Here is an 18,141-nt window from a genome sequence, read left to right as displayed (position 1 = left end):
CAGAATAAGGGATCGGAAAGAGAAGGGTGGTGGGGCTGTGCGCACGCGCGTGCCTCACTTCCGGGTCGGGGCGGAACGGGTGGTCGGCGTTCGTTGTGTCACATGTCGGCTCCGTTCGAGGAGCGGAGCGGGGTGGTGCCCTGCGGGACGCCGTGGGGCCGCTGGTACCAGACCCTGGAGGAGGTGTTCATCGAGGTGCAGGTGCCGCCGGGCACGCGGGCGAAGGATGTGAGCTGCAGCCTGCAGAGCCGGCGCGTGGCGCTGTCCGTGTGCGGCCGGGAGGTGCTGCAGGTAGCGGCGGGCCGGGAGGGGCGGTTCGTGTGGCTGCGGTCTTACGGTGCACCGCGGGCCGGCGTAGCCTTAGCGCTGCCCTGAGGTTTTGTCCGGAGATTCGCTATGGGGGGCACGACTCCAGAGCGCCCTGAGCTGTGCGGTGAGACACCGGCAGGCCGATGGGCGATTCTATGTATCGAATATTCCGTTAAAATAAATAAATAACGTGCAATAAACGAGTATGTCTCTAATAATGTTCAAGCCCACATGGGCAGAGAATTGGTGCCTTTCTCCTTTGAGGTGGAACACAATCAGGCTAGCAGTGTGTAGGGCGGTACGATTATAGGTAAGCTTGTGGCTGAGCTGCTTTTCCTGTTCTGTAATGCTGTCAATGTCTTTGCAGGGTAAACTTTTTGACTCTACGATAGCTGATGAAGGAACGTGGACTTTAGGTAATGACCTTTATCTGAGGTGACATCTGGGGGGGTGGTAGAACGCAAAACGTGCTGCAGAAGAGTTTACCAGCACTGCCCCCTCCCATTCATTTTCTTCCTTGTTTCTTCTTATTGTATTTCAGTCTGTAGTTGTATGAAGGGACAGTCGTATTGCCATGCTAAGAAACTAAGGTAGTGCAAAAGTCTGAAGTTAATAGTAATGCAAAAGTGCCAGGTGTGGGAACGCAGTATCCCATGGCTTAGGAACACTTTCCTGGGAACGAACATTCACTTCTCAGGAAATAGATTGCTAAAAGTTTGATTGCACGTACACTCCAAAGTTAGAGCAGTACAGCTGTGTGCTTCTGCAACTTTTATTTTTCTTATTTTTTCCCTTCTAATTTGTGCATTATATTTCTGGGATAGGTGACAACACCTACAGTCCAAAAGCATCAAAAAGCAATTAGAAAATCAAGTGATGGTGCTTAAAGATAAAGAGCAAAAAGCCTCTCTAATTATTTGATAAATATTGCAAAGTGTTCGTAACGCTTTGATTTTTGAAAGCCATACATAATGACTGTACCTATTCATGTTATTTTCTGATGGATTTCCATCAGAAATCCTAAGTGCAAAATGACTGACAGCGACTCCTCATCATAGTAATGGTGGCTTTTACAAGTAATAACCTTCTGTAGAGCTTGGCTTTAAATGTTTGGTTATTCCCCTGGCTGATCTATATCTCATCCTATGTCTGACCCTAAATCTTTTCTCCATCACAGACCTCTCCCAAAGGTTTTATTTGGAATAGAGGTGCACCATAATGGTTCCACAAAACAACTGTTAGGTTTTGTAGGTCAGAAACTGAGGTGTGGCTGTACAGGTTATCTTTGCTTCCTGTTCATGTTTTTATTTATTAGTAAGTGCCTTTGACATTAAGAACTTAAACTATCTCAGAAAAATTCCTGTGCTTTGGCATGTTGGTGGTGAATTCAGCACAGTAACAAAAAGCCTGGCACACAGGGCACTAATGGTTGTTTTCTTTTCTCTTCATTCAATAGAAGACCGAAAACTGATACGAATTGTTCTGATGAAGACTAATCGAGATGCTGGAAATTGCTGGACGTCTCTGTTAGAAAATGAATACGCTGCTGATCCTTGGGTACAAGACCAAATGCAAAGGAAACTTACGCTGGAGCGATTCCAAAGAGAGGCAAGTCAAAGGTCCCCACTTACTGCTTGTGTTTGGTGTTTGCAGATATGGGATATGGTCACGAAAGCTGAGTAAAATTGTTCTGTAGTGTAGTGCCGTGGAAGCAGATGGTACTTCGAGACAGAGATGTGTGTGACTCAGTATGTCTGTGTGCTTTCAGGAGGCTCTTCTGTCTGTAGCCTGTGTGAAGAATTTGTGAAAAATCAAGCGAGTTGCAGGGTGGTGTTTTAAGGTTTTGATCCGTAATTGTAACAACTTTTCACTAATGATAGCATACATATATTTCTGTTATTATCTTGAACTATGACATAACTCTATGTATAATAAACTTCTAACATCTTACTCTGTTCAATAGTTTGTATATAACATCGGGTGACTGAAACTAGTTAACTCAAAATTGCTCTGCCCTTTGACTAAACTTGCTTAAGTTATTCTGACACACCTCTAGTACCCAGCTCTTCCTATTCAGCTCTGCTCTTTCAGAAACTTAATAGATGAATCAGCACTACAACAAAGATGACAATTTATATCTGAGTTTTTATCTAGCATGGGGGTACTTTTTTTTTTTGCCTCTAAAGTTGTAATTTCAAGGCATGTGAAAAGCCAGAGAATTTTCTTAGAGTTTTCTTAATATTTCTTCACTAGGAAATCTAAGTGCTCGCCTGATGAAGAATGGCATTACAAAGGAATTTCAGCAGTGGGCAACTCAACTGTGGCAATTTAATGTTGGTTAACGCATTCGCCTGGCAAAAGAATTTCAGTGTTAATAATCCAGTTAACAAGTTGTACCTGTATGTCCTTGTTAGAGTGGTAGAATATGAAAAGAAACATTATTTTATTTTTTTCTTTGTATCAGTTCTGTTAAGAATAATCTTTATACTAAATTTTTGTCTCTGTCAGAACCCTGGATTTGACTTCAGCGGGGCAGAAATTTCTGGAAATTACAGCAAAGGAGGACCAGACTTCTCTAGCCTTGAAAAATGAACTGTTTGCAACTGTGTTCCTTGGGAGCAATCACAAATTACACTGGAGGACTGGAATGTGTAACTGGTGAAGACTTCAGTGATCTATCCAGCAGATTGTTGGCAAGTAATCACTTCAGTGAAGAGAAAGGAGGTCTCTTCTAGTAGAGTGAAGAGGAAGTGTTAGTAGCTACCTTGTAACATTAACTTTCTAGTAACTTGCTAATGGTAAAGGAATTAAATACAGAAGAGTGTACGCAGAAAATAACAAATGGGAGCAGAACATGACTTACACCACAGTGAACTAGTGAGATAAATGTGCCACTTGTCTATGCAATATCTTGTTCACTGTTGAAAATGGACTCTATAAGCAAGATACTTAATGCTTTTATTTAACATGCAACATGGAAGAATATCAGGAAGGCTTATTGAAATTCTGCTGCATAGCAGCCCTGTAAGAATCTGTGAGTGTTATTATAAGAGTGTTTTAAATAAAGAAAACTACTGGATTTTGCCTAAAATGAGGTTTTACAATCCGCTGCACTGCCAAATATAATACTAGTGAGGAATGCCTGTAACCAGTGATAGGAGAAAACTGAGAAGTCAGATAGTCTGGATATAAAGAATTGTGTAATATCGAAATACATGAAATTTTCAAGTAAGAGAATATAGCAACTTCTGAAAGGAGTAGTAAGTCCCTAAATAGAAAATGATATATTTCATCTTTTCTGATACACAGCGCAATGTTTTGTTTTGTTTTTACAAATCTAAGAACATGCAGCTGTACATTTTGGTAGGTAGTTTAATGGTCACATCTTAAACTTAGCTATTGAATGATATAAGACTTCACATGTGCCAATTTCTTATTTTCTACCTGTTCTTAGTGATACAGGTGAAAAGCCCTCCAACTGTGTTATGCAGGACAAATATTGTGGCAAACTGACTAACAGGAAGATAAAATGTGATCACTGAATCCTACTGTGTTCTGAACACTGAAAATACTGCCTACAGCTAGGTCCTAAGCAGACAGCTCACTGGTGGTAAGTTGCCAGCTGCTGTCCATCGTATTATCGAACATGACTTTTACCATAGCATCAGTATTTTAGTTGGCGTATGCAAAAATGAAATGATACCTGGAAGAGGGCTTTCTTGTAGCAGCAAGCAAGCAATTAGTTCTCATAAAATAACCAAGTATTCTTCTTCTGCCCATGTAATCCTTACACAAATATATAGTAGGTCCAAACACCATGCTTGGGTTTTAGAAAATTTGCCTTCCTGTGCAAGCCAAAGTACAGTTTGTTATCAGATGTATCTTTACCACAGTCCTGGTTTAGAAGGTAGATAGTGTAGCTAAGGAATGAGTGAGACTGCTGCAAAAGGTAGAACTGAGAACAGAGATAATAAATAACTGTTGATGCTGCTTCAAAGTGCTGACATACTATTCAGTGCAAGAATATTTTACTTTACAGCAGATGCAGTTGTTTATACAGGAATGATTCTATGTCCTTTGCTTACAGAAATTCAGACTAGCATCTGATGCTTCTCTGCATGAACAGATAGTTTTACTGTATATTCTTTCAAAACCAAGTTTTCTCATATTTTCTTCTTCATGAAGTGGTGTTTTGTGCTTTATAAAGCATGTGTTCAGCCATTATAGCTTGCAATTGTTCTAGGAGGACAAGTTTAAACTATTTGGTTTGCTGCTTCTATTGTCTGCTGTGATTTATTTCCTGAATTGGAGTCCACTCAATTTGCAGTTAATACCTCACCAGATGGTGGCTTGTGTTCCATCTTGCTGGGATTCCATCCCTTGCTTCCTAAATAAACCGTAAAAGATGTGACAGATGATAGAGTTGGATGTATGGTAGTTACACAGTGACCTACTTTATGGGAAATAATACTGAGCAGTCATTCAAATTGCTCTTATATAAATGGGTAGAGGCCACCCTACAGGCATTCTTTCATACCTCTAATGCAAGATAAGGTCAGATAGTTCAAAGGACAAACTGCTTTTAATGGATGTGTTAGGCACAGTAGACGGCTAAACTTTAATCTAGTCACTCTGTAATGCTCAGCTCAATCCAAACACTGAAACCTTGGAATTAGGAATGTTGGTTCCTCCTTATCTTCAAGTACCATCTGTGTATTTACTACAATGCACAGAAATAGATGCTATGTACTGTTGGAAGCGGAGTGGCAGGTATTTGAAGTGAAATGTATACAGTGTAGTCTTTTGACAGTCTGGGTGCACCAAATCGCTTGAGACACCGAAACAAACCAAGCCAAGCTGAAATAATTTCATTGAGCTTTCTTTTTGTTTTTCTAGCCTTTCCCATTGCAGCTTCAACCCCTTAAACTACATCTTAGTCTCTTATGTCTCGCACTGAAGTTGACCAGGCAGCATTCAGCTGTAAGCAGCTTTGTGGGCTTCCTACTAAAATGACTTGTAATACACTGGGGGAAAAAAAAAAGTTACTCAATTATTTGCATTTCAATGTTTAATTGAAAGGTACATATCTTGAGCCATGACAATACCAGCACAATTGCATGCTGCATCTTGCAATCTCCCAGTAGGCTGACTGCCCATCTATCTACATCACTTGTGTTCCTTTCAGCACAATGCATATATTGCACTGGTGGATGGAAAATGCAATTCAATACTATGCAGCATAACCATTCCCATGAGTTTATGAGAAAGCTTGATTTGTCCAGTATGGAGCTTTGGTATGTAGTTTTCTGTGAGAAGTTTAACTAGTTTGAGAGAAGTGAAGAATTATCTCCTCATCCATTATTACCATAAAGGAGATGGATTTGGCAGGCTAGCTGGTAAGTCCACAGAGTATTCCAGACATGCAGATTCCTTCCTTCTCCACTGACTCCATTCATACAGCAACCAGTTTTTAACAGAACTCAAGGAGTCATAAGCAACATTCCCCCAAATCCTCATCCATCTTACATACAATAACATATTCTTCATGTTCACTTTCACATTAGTACCAGCAGCATGATACACCTCAAGTACTGACTTAGTCTTCAGGGAAAATCAGCAATTTTACTTAGTAAGCTGTCAAACAGACTATGGTTGCAAGTCTTCACGTTTTCCTAATCTTGAGTAGCCTGTAGGTAGCAGCACAGTGAAGCCTGAACATTTCTGACTGTACTTGTCCCTCTTGTTCAGTATCAGCATTTACTTCTTGTACAGTGGAATCCTGGCAAACTGATGCCCAATTTGGAGCAGGTGCTGTGGTGCTTTCTCCCCAGCCAGCACTAGGTATTATGAAGTTACCATACACTTGCCCATAATCTCAGCAAACCACACTTCTTATATAATACCGATGTTACTGATGCACTCTTAATGACTACACAACAGGCACCACAAAACCTTATTTTCAGTTTGTGTCCATGGTAAAGGTGAGCACCCTACCCTGTAGGAACACAGGTGCATGCTGCTATCCAAACAGCCTGTCAGCTGGACTGATGAGCATCTGTTATTCTATCAATGCTGAGTAAGGTGGTCTTTAGTTTGCCTGAGAAACTGAAGCACTGTGCTACTGCACACATTTACCTAGTGTCAAGTAGTCTTTGGAAAGTGAACCAAATTTTTTCAATTTAATATATAATTTTGCACCTGCACTTGCTGTAAAACAAGGTTAGATTACACAAGCTGCTCTACAAACTATAAGGTATTAAATTCTTTGCATCAGTATTGTGATATTTTACTGCTTAAATAGTAAATCGTCTAGTAAGACCAAAAGCTAACGTTAGGTATCATAGTCATGGAAAACAACATTTGCTGCAAGGAATTCTAGTCTGAACCACTATATATTCTTGCAAAAGTCAAGTTCTTCATTATTAAGATGTTTCTTGAACCTTCATCTGTCTATGAACAAGTTTCAGGCTGGTTTTCTCCTTTTATTGTACTCCTGTAAAACAAACAAACAAAAAAACCCATAATGAACAATCAACTAAGTAAAGGGATTTCTACAAGAATAAAATAAAGCATAAGACAGACATTAACACAGAAGAGACAACTTTTAAAGGTTTGTAGCCTTTAGAGTTAAAGTCTAGATGAGGAAGTAGTGTGCAACTCTACAGTTAATCAACTGCAATATGCATAACCAAGTGAGTTTCACTTTACTAAATGAACAGCTAACTAAGTCAAAGTGTATGAAGCTGTCTGTAAGTGGCTTCAGTGAACCAGAGCAAGAGAGATTGTAACAGGCAGCTGTTTCCTTTTAGATTCTTTCTGCAATACGAGCAAGCTAAGTATTTCCCCTGCTTTTTTACCAGTTCTACTCCGTATTTAAGTTTGAATGAGGTCGTAATGTCTGTAGAATATATTTCTGCTGCCAGAGCACATCAAAGCATCAGTTCCATTTCCAGTGTTCACATACTAGGTAGCCACTTCCTTAGGTACACCACAGGCTCAAGCATGAACATGAGAACAGACCAGCCTCTGTGACAGGCCTACCACACTTACGTTAACATCTCCAACAGGTTACCTATATGGAATAAGAAACTTTGAAATAGTTAACAGCTAATGACTTCTACATTGTGAGAACTGCTTTTACAAGTAGTTACCTATTATGAGCTGGTTTCTGGAATTGTAGGAAGGTGTGTTATTCTATAATAGCTATGCTTAAGCTGCCGTGCTGTACGTCCAGACACGATCCATTTTAATTTCTGGACATTTGGTTTGGAACACTTGCTTGAGGAATATTCTGTAAGGCACTTCAACACCAATTCCTTCCAGAAGGTCAAATCTCTGTTGTTTATCTAAATAGCAAGACAGAATCCCATATGTCACTAACTCATTACATCCTTAAATTACATGTGCATTTTTAGCTATTTAAAATAGAAAGCCAAACATCCCAAGCCAGATGGAATATAAAAAAGAAAAAAAGAAACCAGTACGTCAATAGCACTCCCCTTCCCCCAGTGAGAAAACCCCCGCATGCATTTTTATTCCTGCACCCTGGAAAACTTTATCCATACCTTGGAATGCAACTGCAGAAATTCCAATGCCTCTGTCAACTCCAGTAGTTTTTGTTCTTCTATCTCTAGTGCCATAATAGACAGTGCTAAAACAGAAGGCTGGAGAGAGAAAGATAACATGACATTTTTGATCTACAACTTTAAAGTTTCTCTAACCTCACTGACTATTAGCTTTCAAGTTTACCTTAGCTTTAGAAAACATGATTCTGCAGTGACATGCCTTAAGCTGGGTCTCAAGTCTCTCAAAATTAAGGTATCTTTTCCTGTAATAAAAACAGATGAGTCATTGTTGCACAAAAACACAATCTTTATCAAGACCACTCTTCTCTCTGGTGACAGTGACAGGACTTGAAAGAATGGCATGGAGCTACATCATGGAATGGTCAGCTTGGGTGTTAGGAAAAGGTTTCTCATGAGAGGGTGGTGAGCATGGATTGGGCTTCCAAGGCTGTGGTCACTGCCCCAGGCTGCTGGAGTTCAAGGAGCGTCTGCACAACACTCTCAGAAATATGGTCTGAATTTCGGGTGGCCCTGCGTGAGGCAAGGATTTGAACTTGATGCTCCTTGGGGGTCTCTTATGACTTGGGATACTCTGCGATTCCATGGAAACAGAGCAGCTGTGAGAATTTCTTTTATTTAAACAAGGGCCTCATTTGTACCAGAAGAAGTGCTTCAGTCAAACAAGCATTAAATTTTGGCAGTCTTCATGCCCAAAATAAATCTTGTGTTTTACGGGGGAGAACTGCATCCATTCAGAAAAATGGAGTTTTAATGATAACTATCAAAAGGAACTTTTTCTGAAATCTATTTTGAAATCTTTGCAGAAAGGCTTTACTGACACAAACTTGTTACGCTATTATTGTTGAGAAATTTGTTTGGGACTTAGAGAACAATACTCCCTAAATGACTTCACACACAAAAAAACATTTTAAGATAACATTTCACCTCAGTATTCACATTTATTATTAAGGAGGAAAGTTGTTTTTTTTTTCTTTTTTTTTTTAAACATCAAAATGCCAATTACTTGACTAATAATCCCTGGCTGTTTTCAGGCATAGGCTCCCTGATTACCTGCAGCCATACCATAGCACAATAAGCTTGAGATATTTTACCTTTCACAGCTTAAATTCTCATGAATGAGTGAATGATAAAGCTGTAGAAACTGGAAGGCTGTTGTTGCTTTGACTTTCCAAGAAAGCTTCTCCAATACGATTTTCTCCATTCTCATCATATCAGAAACAGTGAACCTATACTGGCTTATTCGGATTAAGTCGGTGGCTAAGGGAACATTTCTCTCTTCTTCTGTTGCCTTCACAGCTAGGTAGAAGCAGCTCAGTCCAACACAGCCCAAGTGTTTAGGCTGTACCTAAAGAAAAGTCAATGTTTTTAGTTTTTTTAAAGAGGGAAGCATTTGATAAACCATCTCAATATGCAAGTACCGAATTATTTGTTATTTTAGGAGTAAAAAAAATTATGTAGAACTAGTTTCTACACATGGTTGTATAGGACCTAGAGTGTTGTACATATTGTCTTATATATAAACAAAAAACACTAAATTCTTGGGATATATATATATGTATATATATATATATATATATGTATAAAAGGGAATTTGTAAGGGCAGGTTTTGAATTCAGAAGTCTTATACTCCACCCAGCCTTCTCATTTTTTAGGGACATACTAACATACAAGAAAAGCTAGCATTTGTCTTGGACTAAGTGGAATAGCAGTAATCCTGTCTCGTTAGACAAATAACCCAGGTCAGCATGCCAAATACATGCAGAAGAATGGAATGTTATTTAACTATTAATTTTATCTGATTAATAAATGCTGAACAGTATCCCAACTCTTGATATACCTAAGAGACACTACTAAACAGCAGTAAACTGAGAGCTAATTCAGCACCTTCTTTTGTATGTGCAACAGGCCAAACAGCCTGTCTTGATCTAAAGCAATAATAAGCCTGCGTTTCCAATGGGCACCTCCAGTTGGAACAGATGCCCTCTTCCTTCTCTTCTTCAGAGAAAGCAGCTTTCTTAGCACTGCTGGAATCCAACCAGGGAAAGCCATTTTTTAAGCTCTCATGCAACTGGAATCCGGGAACGGAGCTTAACCTTTAACCATCTAAAAGCAAAGCAAGCCCTTCTAAATAACGGGAGTGAGGTCGCAGCGAGAAGCTATCGAGCTTATACTTTAAACAGCCATACCTTCATTTTGGACAAGAACCTATCTAAGAAGTTGACAGCCAGCGAGAAGGTCTCCGTGTGGAAGCCGAAGAACTGAGTTAAGCTGAGCAGATCCTTCACTTCGAAGTCTCGCAGCCTCGCGGTCATTCGGAGGCCGTTGTCGTGGGCGGACTCGATCAGCCTCAGGCCGGAGCCCTTCGGCTGGCAGCGCAGCTCCTGCTCCAGCAGAGCCGTCAGCCGGTAGAGCAGCGCGCGGGCATCGCCGCTCACGAGCGTCTCGATCATCTGCAGCGACAAACGAAAGAGCTGCAACGGCGAACAACAACGAGCTGCAGCGAACCCGGCAGCCGCGCACGCGCCGCCCGCACAGGACATGCCCGGGCCCGTCCCCGCCCGCCTCGGCGCCGCACCGGGCGGCAGCACGCAGCGCGGTGCCCCGCCGTCCCGCTCCGCACCGCCGGCGATTCGGGCGCGGCGCGGAGAAGCCCGAGCCGCCGGCTGTTTGCTCCGACCCCGCGCCCTTACCTCGTCGCCGCCTCACTGCTCCCTTCGTCCGGAGGGGGGTCCCGAGGCGGTGCGCGCGACGCCGCGAGTTTACCCTACACAGCTCTCGGCCGGCCGGGCGCCGAGCCCCGCCCGCACGCTGCCATGCACCCCGCACCGCACCGCTCGCCTACGCCGCCGCGGGCTCCGCCCGGCCCGCCCCGCGGGGCTGCGGATGATTGATGTGTAGGCGGGCCAATCGCAGCGCCCCGCCTTCTGCACGAGCGGCGCGAGCCCGGCGCTGCGGCTCCCTCTGGTGGAGGCGCCGCCACACGGCCGGCGTTGGACGCAAGGCGCGCTTCAGCTACGTCGTCTCCTGAAATTTTAGGGGTGTTATTTCGGATTCAGGCTAAAATTTTCAAGCCGTCTTGTGGTAATTATCATACGAGAGGCTTAAGGTGCTTTTGAGGGGTGCATTGGAGTAGAATGCAAGCAGCTGCTAGGGAGCAAACTTTGTACCTCACCGTCTGGCTGCTCTGCAGAAACACGGCGCCGGGCGGACAGCCTGCAGCAGCTCCAGCATGGGGTGTCTGAAAGTTACACTGACTAAATACAAGTGAGGGCTATGGTGTGTGCTTGTGGAAGTGTTTAGAAAATGAAGTAAGGTAATAATTTTTTTTTTCAAAAATGCAATGTAAACGTAGCCCTCCAAAGGACTGTTTTTGTTGAGGCTGGTTTGTTGATTTGTTTTGCTTTCAAAAGAATTGCGTGCTCCTGCAGTCCATTTGTCAGATTTGGATGGTTTGGACTACAGCATAATTACATTTAATTAACGTCAGGTTCCCATTTGTTAGAACATTGATCTGAGTTGTGCAGAAGTCTTCCTCTGTTGTAATCCTTGAAATGATACAAATTTCTACTTAGTTCCTTGATGTGTCTGCCAGACAACCAAGGGTCCCAGGGCCTACTGTTGCTGTTGGACTCTTTCCTTGATTCAAATCGCTAATAAATGTTTTTCCTGTTTCCTCTGAGCCTTCTCATTCTCCTTCAGAGAATACAGGAAGGGAGGCCTGGCAGGAGAATGTGTTGGTTCTTGGTTCTGTCTTCTTGTTCAGGACATGTCAGTGCCTGAGGCATTTTGTGTGCTTTGAGGTAAAAATATTTTTAAATGAATGTTGAACCACACTTGTTACTTCAACTCCTGAGATAACCTGCAGCACTTTTGTTAGTTGATACTTAGCATCCCTGCTTTTCTACAGCAGTCATTCATGGAAAGTAGAATTAGGAGCAACTGCTGTAACTGCACCGCTTCTGCGTGCTGAGATGAAAAATGCTCACAGAAGTCATGCTGTGCTGCACCATGCTGTATCTGCAGTTAGCTGCAAAAACCACAGAGCTGCTTATGCACATACCAATAAAAGTGCTTGTGGAAATGTTTCACACTTTTTCTTCATTAGCAAATACTTTCCTCCTTCTACTTGCTTATATTTCTTTCTTTAAAAGGTAACCTGCTTCTTCAAGAGGAGGTTTCTCAGAATGTGTTGAACTCAGAATATTCTCTTTTATTATTTGGGCAGCTATCATTCCTTTTTAGGTCAGAGATCTTGGTTCTTTTAATTTAATGTTGCCTGTAAAAATCTAAGGAATGCAAATATTTATTTTTCTTTGCTAATGTTTTCAGTACTTCATGAATGCTTTTAAGTTAAGCCATGAAAAATTTTAACTAAAATCTGGCATTGTTTTAAATATATTTGAGAGAATGAAGTGGAATTAAACTTGTTACTGGAGAGCAAAGCATCAGCCTGTCCGTATCCTTCGTGGCATGCTTGTTAAAATGAATTTTATGTGCATTTGCTGTATAACTGGAGATGAAATATTATTTATTACTGTGCTCCTTGTGTCTGTCCTAGTTTCCATGGAAATAAATAGGAGGCATTACTTTTGGAGCATCCTATGTACTTTTCCTAGCTTTAAAACCTTTACATTACTCCACGCTCTCACTGCAGTTCTTCAGTGGTATCAGTATATACATCCAGCAGAGGAAGTTTGACATCTGTTGCATCAGAGCTTTCCCATGTGGAGCCTCTGTGTCTGTCTCGAATGTCTTTTCATTCTGTTGACTTGTCACTGCAGTTTAGCAATGGTCAGATAAAATCCATGTCCTGTCATACCTTTACTTTTCCTCTGCTGTCCCATTTGTCTGCTTGCAACTGCAGCGCAACAGGCAGTCAGTAACTGTATTGTGTGATGAGAAATAAGGCAGAACAGCTGTCAGGGTTAGCAGCAGCAGCAGTCATCCTTAGCAGATATAGCATGGCAGTGAGATCCTCAGCTACCAGGACACATCCTTGCCAGTGTGACAGGAGGGAATGTTGCTTGTATGTGATAAATGAACCAATATTCAAAGTAAGTTGCTGTTTCTTTAGCACAGGAAACGCTCCCTGATGTGTACTAGTTTGTAGCAGGGTCAGTGGCTTTTTAGGGTAGTCACATGGCCAAGGGGGAGACCCACCAAGAAGCTGTTAGCATCAGTTCCTCTAAATATGATAATTAACTAGCAAAAAAAATAAATAAATAATAAAAAAAAGGTTAGAACATCTTGCTTGCTCTCCTCTTTCCTGTGTTGGTGGCTGTCATTACCAGTATTCATCGTTCTGTTGTCTCACAAGGGAGCAGCTTTCCTGGGCAGCTAGTCCAGCTGTGTTCCTTTTTTTGGAAGGAGTGTACATATAAAACTCAGAGGATTTGTTTGGTGCACCAATGAGTTTTATTGTCTTATTCACTCAATATATGTGTCAGAAGCAGTATTCATCCTATTTTTCCCATTGTGCATTTGTCCCACTGTTTTACTGTAGATTTCTGTGATGGGTTACCTTTGGAAGTGATTCTTTCTATGGTTTACCTTTGGAAGTGAATTGTGTTTTATTAGAAGAATCTTTATTATACTGTAGAAAACTGCAATGAATGACAAAGAAGGTGAAATCAGAAAAGCTTGAGATGCAGAGATATTGAAGAAAAATATATTTTGCATAGAAAATGCTTGGATTTTTAGAAGGCTAGGTTGAAATCAGCATGAGGGATTGTTTGGGTGCAAAGATGGGATGGCCAAAATAACATGTCCAGTGATTCCCTCTTTCAGCATCATTCACTTGTACAGAAGCCAACTTTTGTGTTTGTATTTGCCATATAGTTAACTTTTTTCCTCAGACCCTTGCTATAGTAGAATGAATGCATCTAAAAATCTTTGTTTTGGCACTCCTTTGCAGTGACTTTCATTTGTATCTTGATTAGGAAAGAAAAATAATTTGTTTAAAACTAAAGATGGGGGCATCAATCCCAAATCTCAAGCCACAGCCTTTCTGAAAAGAAATAGGTTGACTTTCTTTGCTATCAACTCTTACTTACAAGTCAATCTATTGCTTTTTATGATATCCCTACATAATTGCCCATGAGTACAAACTTAAGTGCTTCAAGTATTCACAGATGTATAATGTTAGAAATAAAGATTATAGTAAAACAGACCTCATGAATATGCATTTTTTGTTGCCAGTAAATCTGAGTTATCTAAATTAAAATTCAAAATTATATATTGCAGAGGAAATGTTTTTTATAAGAGTTGGAAAACATTTGCTGTAGTCTTCCTGCCATCATTAAGCACGTAATAATCATCTGAAGAATATGATATTTCTTTTTCTGCTGCTTGTTTTAACTAGCTGTTATTGTTGCTGTTAAAAATGGAGATATCTTAAAAAGCAGTGGGCTACAGGATGGATTGCAAGCCACTGGCCGCAGATGAAAGCACTGCCCTGTTTTGTGCTCTTGTGGTGATGTTCTGGGCTGAAGTGGTGCTGGGGGAAACACATTCCTTCCTTTCAGAGTCCTGAGAGCACCAGTAGGTGTGGGGACCCTGCCAGCCCCAGCTGGAACTGCTGCTCCCTGTGCCACGAGTCAAACTAGAGCTCAGCACTGCAGTGGCAGAGGGACCAGCCTTCCTCTCATTTTTTTTTAAATGTTTTAAGAAAAATATTAAAAATTAATATGCTTTGTTACTTACATATTAATTATATTATATATTTTATGAGAGCTGCTCTGAAAGCCATGCCTCCTGTTTTACTGTGTTGGCTCACGACATCACAGGCAGGTGGGTGCTGGTGGGATGGCAGTAGAGGCTGAACCTTCCCACCAGTATTCCATTATGTGTTGTTGCCGTGTGAAGTCCGACACAAAGGTGTGTGACATGGAAGTGTGTGGTGGAACAAAGGTGTGCCATTGAATTCCATCATGTGGAAAAAATGGCTCCCATTGGCATTCATGGATGCTTGCTGAATGTTTATGGAGATGAGCACAGTGAAGCTGTGGGTTACTTCTGCTTTTATGAGTGCGGCATGCAGGCTGCTGTTCATCACTGGTGAAAATGCACAGCTAATGGTGGTGAGTGTATTGAAAAATAGTGCTTTGTAGCTGAGAATTTTGTGATGTTAATTTCAAAGGCCTCATTTAAGTTTGGAGATCCAAGTTCTCAACATCTAACTCTTACTGTCCTAAAAGTAAAGGATTTTGCTGTCTGAATTTCACTGGGGAAAGGAGGCCATGGGCCCTCTCGGAACCTGTTAGTCCTGACCTTATGGTGCCATCTGACTGAAAACTTAGCAGTAGATGAAATTACTTCAAAAGTTTCCTGTGACTTTTGCTTTCATTACATTCTTCAGCCTTTTTACCTTGTCTTTAAGATCTGTAGTCCAAAAAGAAATGTCATGTGCTGTGCATTTCCTTGCTATAAATCAAATGGAGACCATCACTTTGCTAGACTCCACGGAGATTTTTAACACTTCCCATAAACACTAAAGCTTGTAATAGGAATAAAGCTTTAATTTTTGATGTTCCTACTCTTACAGTCAAACGTCCATTCCATGCCTCCTCCTCCTTTTCTGTTAACGAAGAAAAGTTTACATTTAGTGACAGGATATTTTCTTTCTCAAACTGGTCATCTCTTCCCGCGTGCATATGTGAAACTACCAGACTAAGCAGACTACTACATATTTTTCCACCTTGACCGCAGTGATAATGCACAAAACATTGTTTTGAATGGGGTTAATACGAATTAGTCAGCTTTGTTAATGTAATGGAATATCATGTAATCTTAATGCTCCAGTCTATTTTATTGCATTCTGCCTGATTTGAGTGCTTGCTGATGTTTATTGTGATCTGTGCAAATTTTTCTTAAATCAGTACCTCAAAAATCAACCTCCTTTCCCCCAAAGGTATTTGAATTGAAATTTATTTGGAAAACTTCTTTTCTGTTTAATGCTCCTCGGCCCTGGTCATGAAGGTGTAACATGCAGTTAGCTGTCCTTGCAGAAAAATGAGGGATGTGAAATTTTAGATGCTGTGTGGGTAACTTGAAAACTAGCAGCAGTCCTGACCTCTTCATGATTGTTTTTCTCTGCCCTTAATTTTTCAGCTGCGTTTTTCCTCCCAGTTTGAGAAGATTCGAGACTGCCTTCATGGAAAAGCATCATCAGCTGGATTCAGAATACAGGGAACTAACTGATGAATGGACTGGGGCTGCAAAGGTTTGTTTTTTGTTTTGTGTTCAGACTTAATTTTTTTGTGATGGTTGTGTTGGCGCTGCATGATAATAGGCTGATTGTTCTGGTCTCTTCTGGGTATTACTTTGCAGATCCTATTGATTGTATCTTGTCCGAAGGGAAGTACGTGGTTTGTTGTCTTACACTGGCCGGCAGAGAGCAGAGGCTCTCTTATTTTGTGTCCCTGTCTGTCTGGAGAGTTTTGAGATGTCAGCTGAGGTTCAGAGCATCTCCAATGGCTCTGTTTGCTTTAATTTGAATAATTTTGTACTAACAATGTTAAATAGCTCATTATTGCCGAATTACAGCATTCCTTGTAGTTTTGTGAGTCAAAGCTTCTAAAAATAACAATTTTTACATATTCTTCTTTTAACCTGCCCAACATTTGTTGGTACTTACATGTTTCAGTATCAAGTATTGGTTTTTTTTCGTTTTCAAGATAAATCAGTCAAGGTACTTGTCTGGCTTTATAATTGTGGGAATCAAATGTTGTTTCTGCATTAGAATTGTATAATATTATTTTTATTTTATGATCTCCGCTATCATAGTTCTTTTTGGGAGTCCCTCTACTTAACTTGGGGAAGATCTCTGATAAGTTTACATCACTTATCGTATAGACAAACCTTCCCAGGAATGCACACTCTGTATATAGGTGTATATATGTATATTTTGTCACACACACTGCAAGAATATCCTGCACGAGAGCAAACCAGAGAACAAGCCATGGTATGCCCGAGGAAGCACCTGGAGAAACATTGGGAAGGCCTGACATCATCCCCCAGTGCTCTTTGTTTAATGATGATGACTTTAAAGAAAATCACCATATCAGTAGGACAAGGAGAGCACCGAGACATCTTGGAAACAACAGGATGTCTACTGACTGGCACCAGGTAACAAATAAACGAACAAGTAAATAGCAAATGTAAACCTTCTGATAAGATTGTGAACCTGGAGTACCCAGCCTGTGGGGAAACGCAGCGTACCCACACAGGGCTGCGCAGGATCCCAAACTGGGAGGAGCGGCTGATGCAGCAGAAGGCCATGCAGCCATCCAGAGGGATCCGGGCGGGCTGGAGAAATGGCTTGAGGGGAATCTCAAGGACTGCACGAGGGCAAGTGCAAAGTCCTGCCCTCGGCGAGGAACAACCCAGGGCACCAGGGCACGTGAGGGGTGACCAGCTGGAAAGCAGCCCTGCAGAAAAGCCCCTTGGCTGCCAACGCTCTGCAAAGCACGCTTGGAGGCGGCTTTGGAAAGGGACATGAAGACTGACAGAGGCTTCCTTCCACAAATACGTTGGCCAGAAAAGGGAGAGGAAAGAAAACATTCACCCCTCAACCAACCAACAAATAAGACAGGAGGACAGCTGACATGGAGGAATTCGAAGTTAATATTAAAGTTCATAACCTGAGTAGGATAACACCCTCCCATAGGAACACGCTATTAACGCACGACTGATGTTCATGACTTCTACCCAACACATGTTAAAAATCACCCCAGAAGGGAACACATTAAGTTAGGATGTGAGGGAACATCCTGGAGAGTGCAGAGTAGGGGCGGGGAAACAGATTAAGGAGACAAGAGAAACAGAGAAGCTGTGCTCCTCCTTCCCCACCAAGACAGGGAGCCCTTCTTGCTAATCTCTGCCCCTTCCCCTTCCCCTTCCCCTTCCCCTCCCCTTCCCCTCCCCTCCCCTTCCCTTCCCTTCCCTTCCCTTCCCTTCCCTGTGAAAAATACCCAGGATAGCATTTGCTTTGCTAGCACCGCTATCAAACACCAGCACAGTCACAGCTACGGCACTGATCAATGGCAACACCAAATCCATTCCATTGGTTGCTTCAATCAATCGTTTATTTGTCACCGCTTGGGAAAATGTCCCACAGAAAGTCCTTGGCTGGACTCGGGCAGGCAAATGCCAACAATAGGAACGCCACAACAAGCGCACAGCAAAGCTCCCCCTATCCGTGCCCTTGGTGACTGCATCGCAGAGTCACAGTCAGCCCATGAGCTCA

The 18,141-nt window shown here is 41.7% G+C and overlaps 2 protein-coding genes across 3 annotated transcripts; one reads left to right on the top strand and one right to left on the bottom strand.

Annotated features, from left to right (window-relative positions):
* The first annotated feature begins 42 nt into the window (after positions 1-42).
* On the top strand, positions 43-4,724 carry NUDCD2 (NudC domain containing 2). Its single transcript, XM_052684739.1, has 4 exons — positions 43-291; positions 677-725; positions 1,766-1,917; positions 2,818-4,724. The coding sequence occupies exons 1-4, from the start codon at positions 103-105 to the stop codon at positions 2,899-2,901; spliced, it is 474 nt and encodes a 157-aa protein (XP_052540699.1). The 5' UTR covers positions 43-102; the 3' UTR covers positions 2,902-4,724.
* A 635-nt stretch (positions 4,725-5,359) lies between these two features.
* On the bottom strand, positions 5,360-10,718 carry CCNG1 (cyclin G1). 2 transcript variants are annotated; one of them, XR_008207202.1, is made up of 8 exons: positions 10,586-10,718; positions 10,082-10,345; positions 8,987-9,240; positions 8,059-8,137; positions 7,875-7,973; positions 7,461-7,655; positions 7,167-7,381; positions 5,360-6,802 (listed from the first exon to the last, which is right to left on the bottom strand). XR_008207202.1 is itself a non-coding variant. In XM_052684738.1 (7 exons), exons 2-6 carry the CDS (start codon positions 10,343-10,345, stop codon positions 7,464-7,466), a joined length of 888 nt encoding a protein of 295 aa, XP_052540698.1. In that variant the 5' UTR covers positions 10,586-10,715; the 3' UTR covers positions 5,360-6,802; positions 7,461-7,463. The 2 variants fall into 2 exon arrangements, 1 of the variants encoding a protein (XP_052540698.1); XM_052684738.1 differs by lacking the exon at positions 7,167-7,381 and having other exon boundaries at positions 10,586-10,715.
* Between the last annotated feature and the right edge of the window lie 7,423 nt (positions 10,719-18,141).

The sequence above is a fragment of the Tympanuchus pallidicinctus genome, unplaced genomic scaffold (assembly GCF_026119805.1).
Source record: "Tympanuchus pallidicinctus isolate F22 unplaced genomic scaffold, pur_lepc_1.0 scaffold21, whole genome shotgun sequence".
In the NCBI taxonomy this organism is placed as follows: domain Eukaryota; kingdom Metazoa; phylum Chordata; class Aves; order Galliformes; family Phasianidae; genus Tympanuchus; species Tympanuchus pallidicinctus.
The sequence above is the reverse complement of the archived record's forward strand: the minus strand, read 5'-3'. Positions and strand labels throughout refer to the sequence as shown.

Bases quoted from the DNA above. Each gene is read 5' to 3' on its own strand.
- CCNG1 (XM_052684738.1), bottom strand. From the start codon at position 10,345: ATGATCGAGACGCTCGTGAGCGGCGATGCCCGCGCGCTGCTCTACCGG. The intron at 9,241-10,081 runs GTATGGCTGTTT...ACTTTTCTTTAG, and splicing joins GGTTCTTGTCCAAAATGAAG to GTACAGCCTAAACACTTGGG. The intron at 8,138-8,986 runs GTAAAATATCTC...TTTTTATTACAG, and splicing joins GAGAATTTAAGCTGTGAAAG to GAAAAGATACCTTAATTTTG.
- NUDCD2 (XM_052684739.1), top strand. From the start codon at position 103: ATGTCGGCTCCGTTCGAGGAGCGGAGCGGGGTGGTGCCCTGCGGGACG. The intron at 292-676 runs GTAGCGGCGGGC...ATGTCTTTGCAG, and splicing joins GCGGCCGGGAGGTGCTGCAG to GGTAAACTTTTTGACTCTAC. The intron at 726-1,765 runs GTAATGACCTTT...TTCATTCAATAG, and splicing joins TGAAGGAACGTGGACTTTAG to AAGACCGAAAACTGATACGA.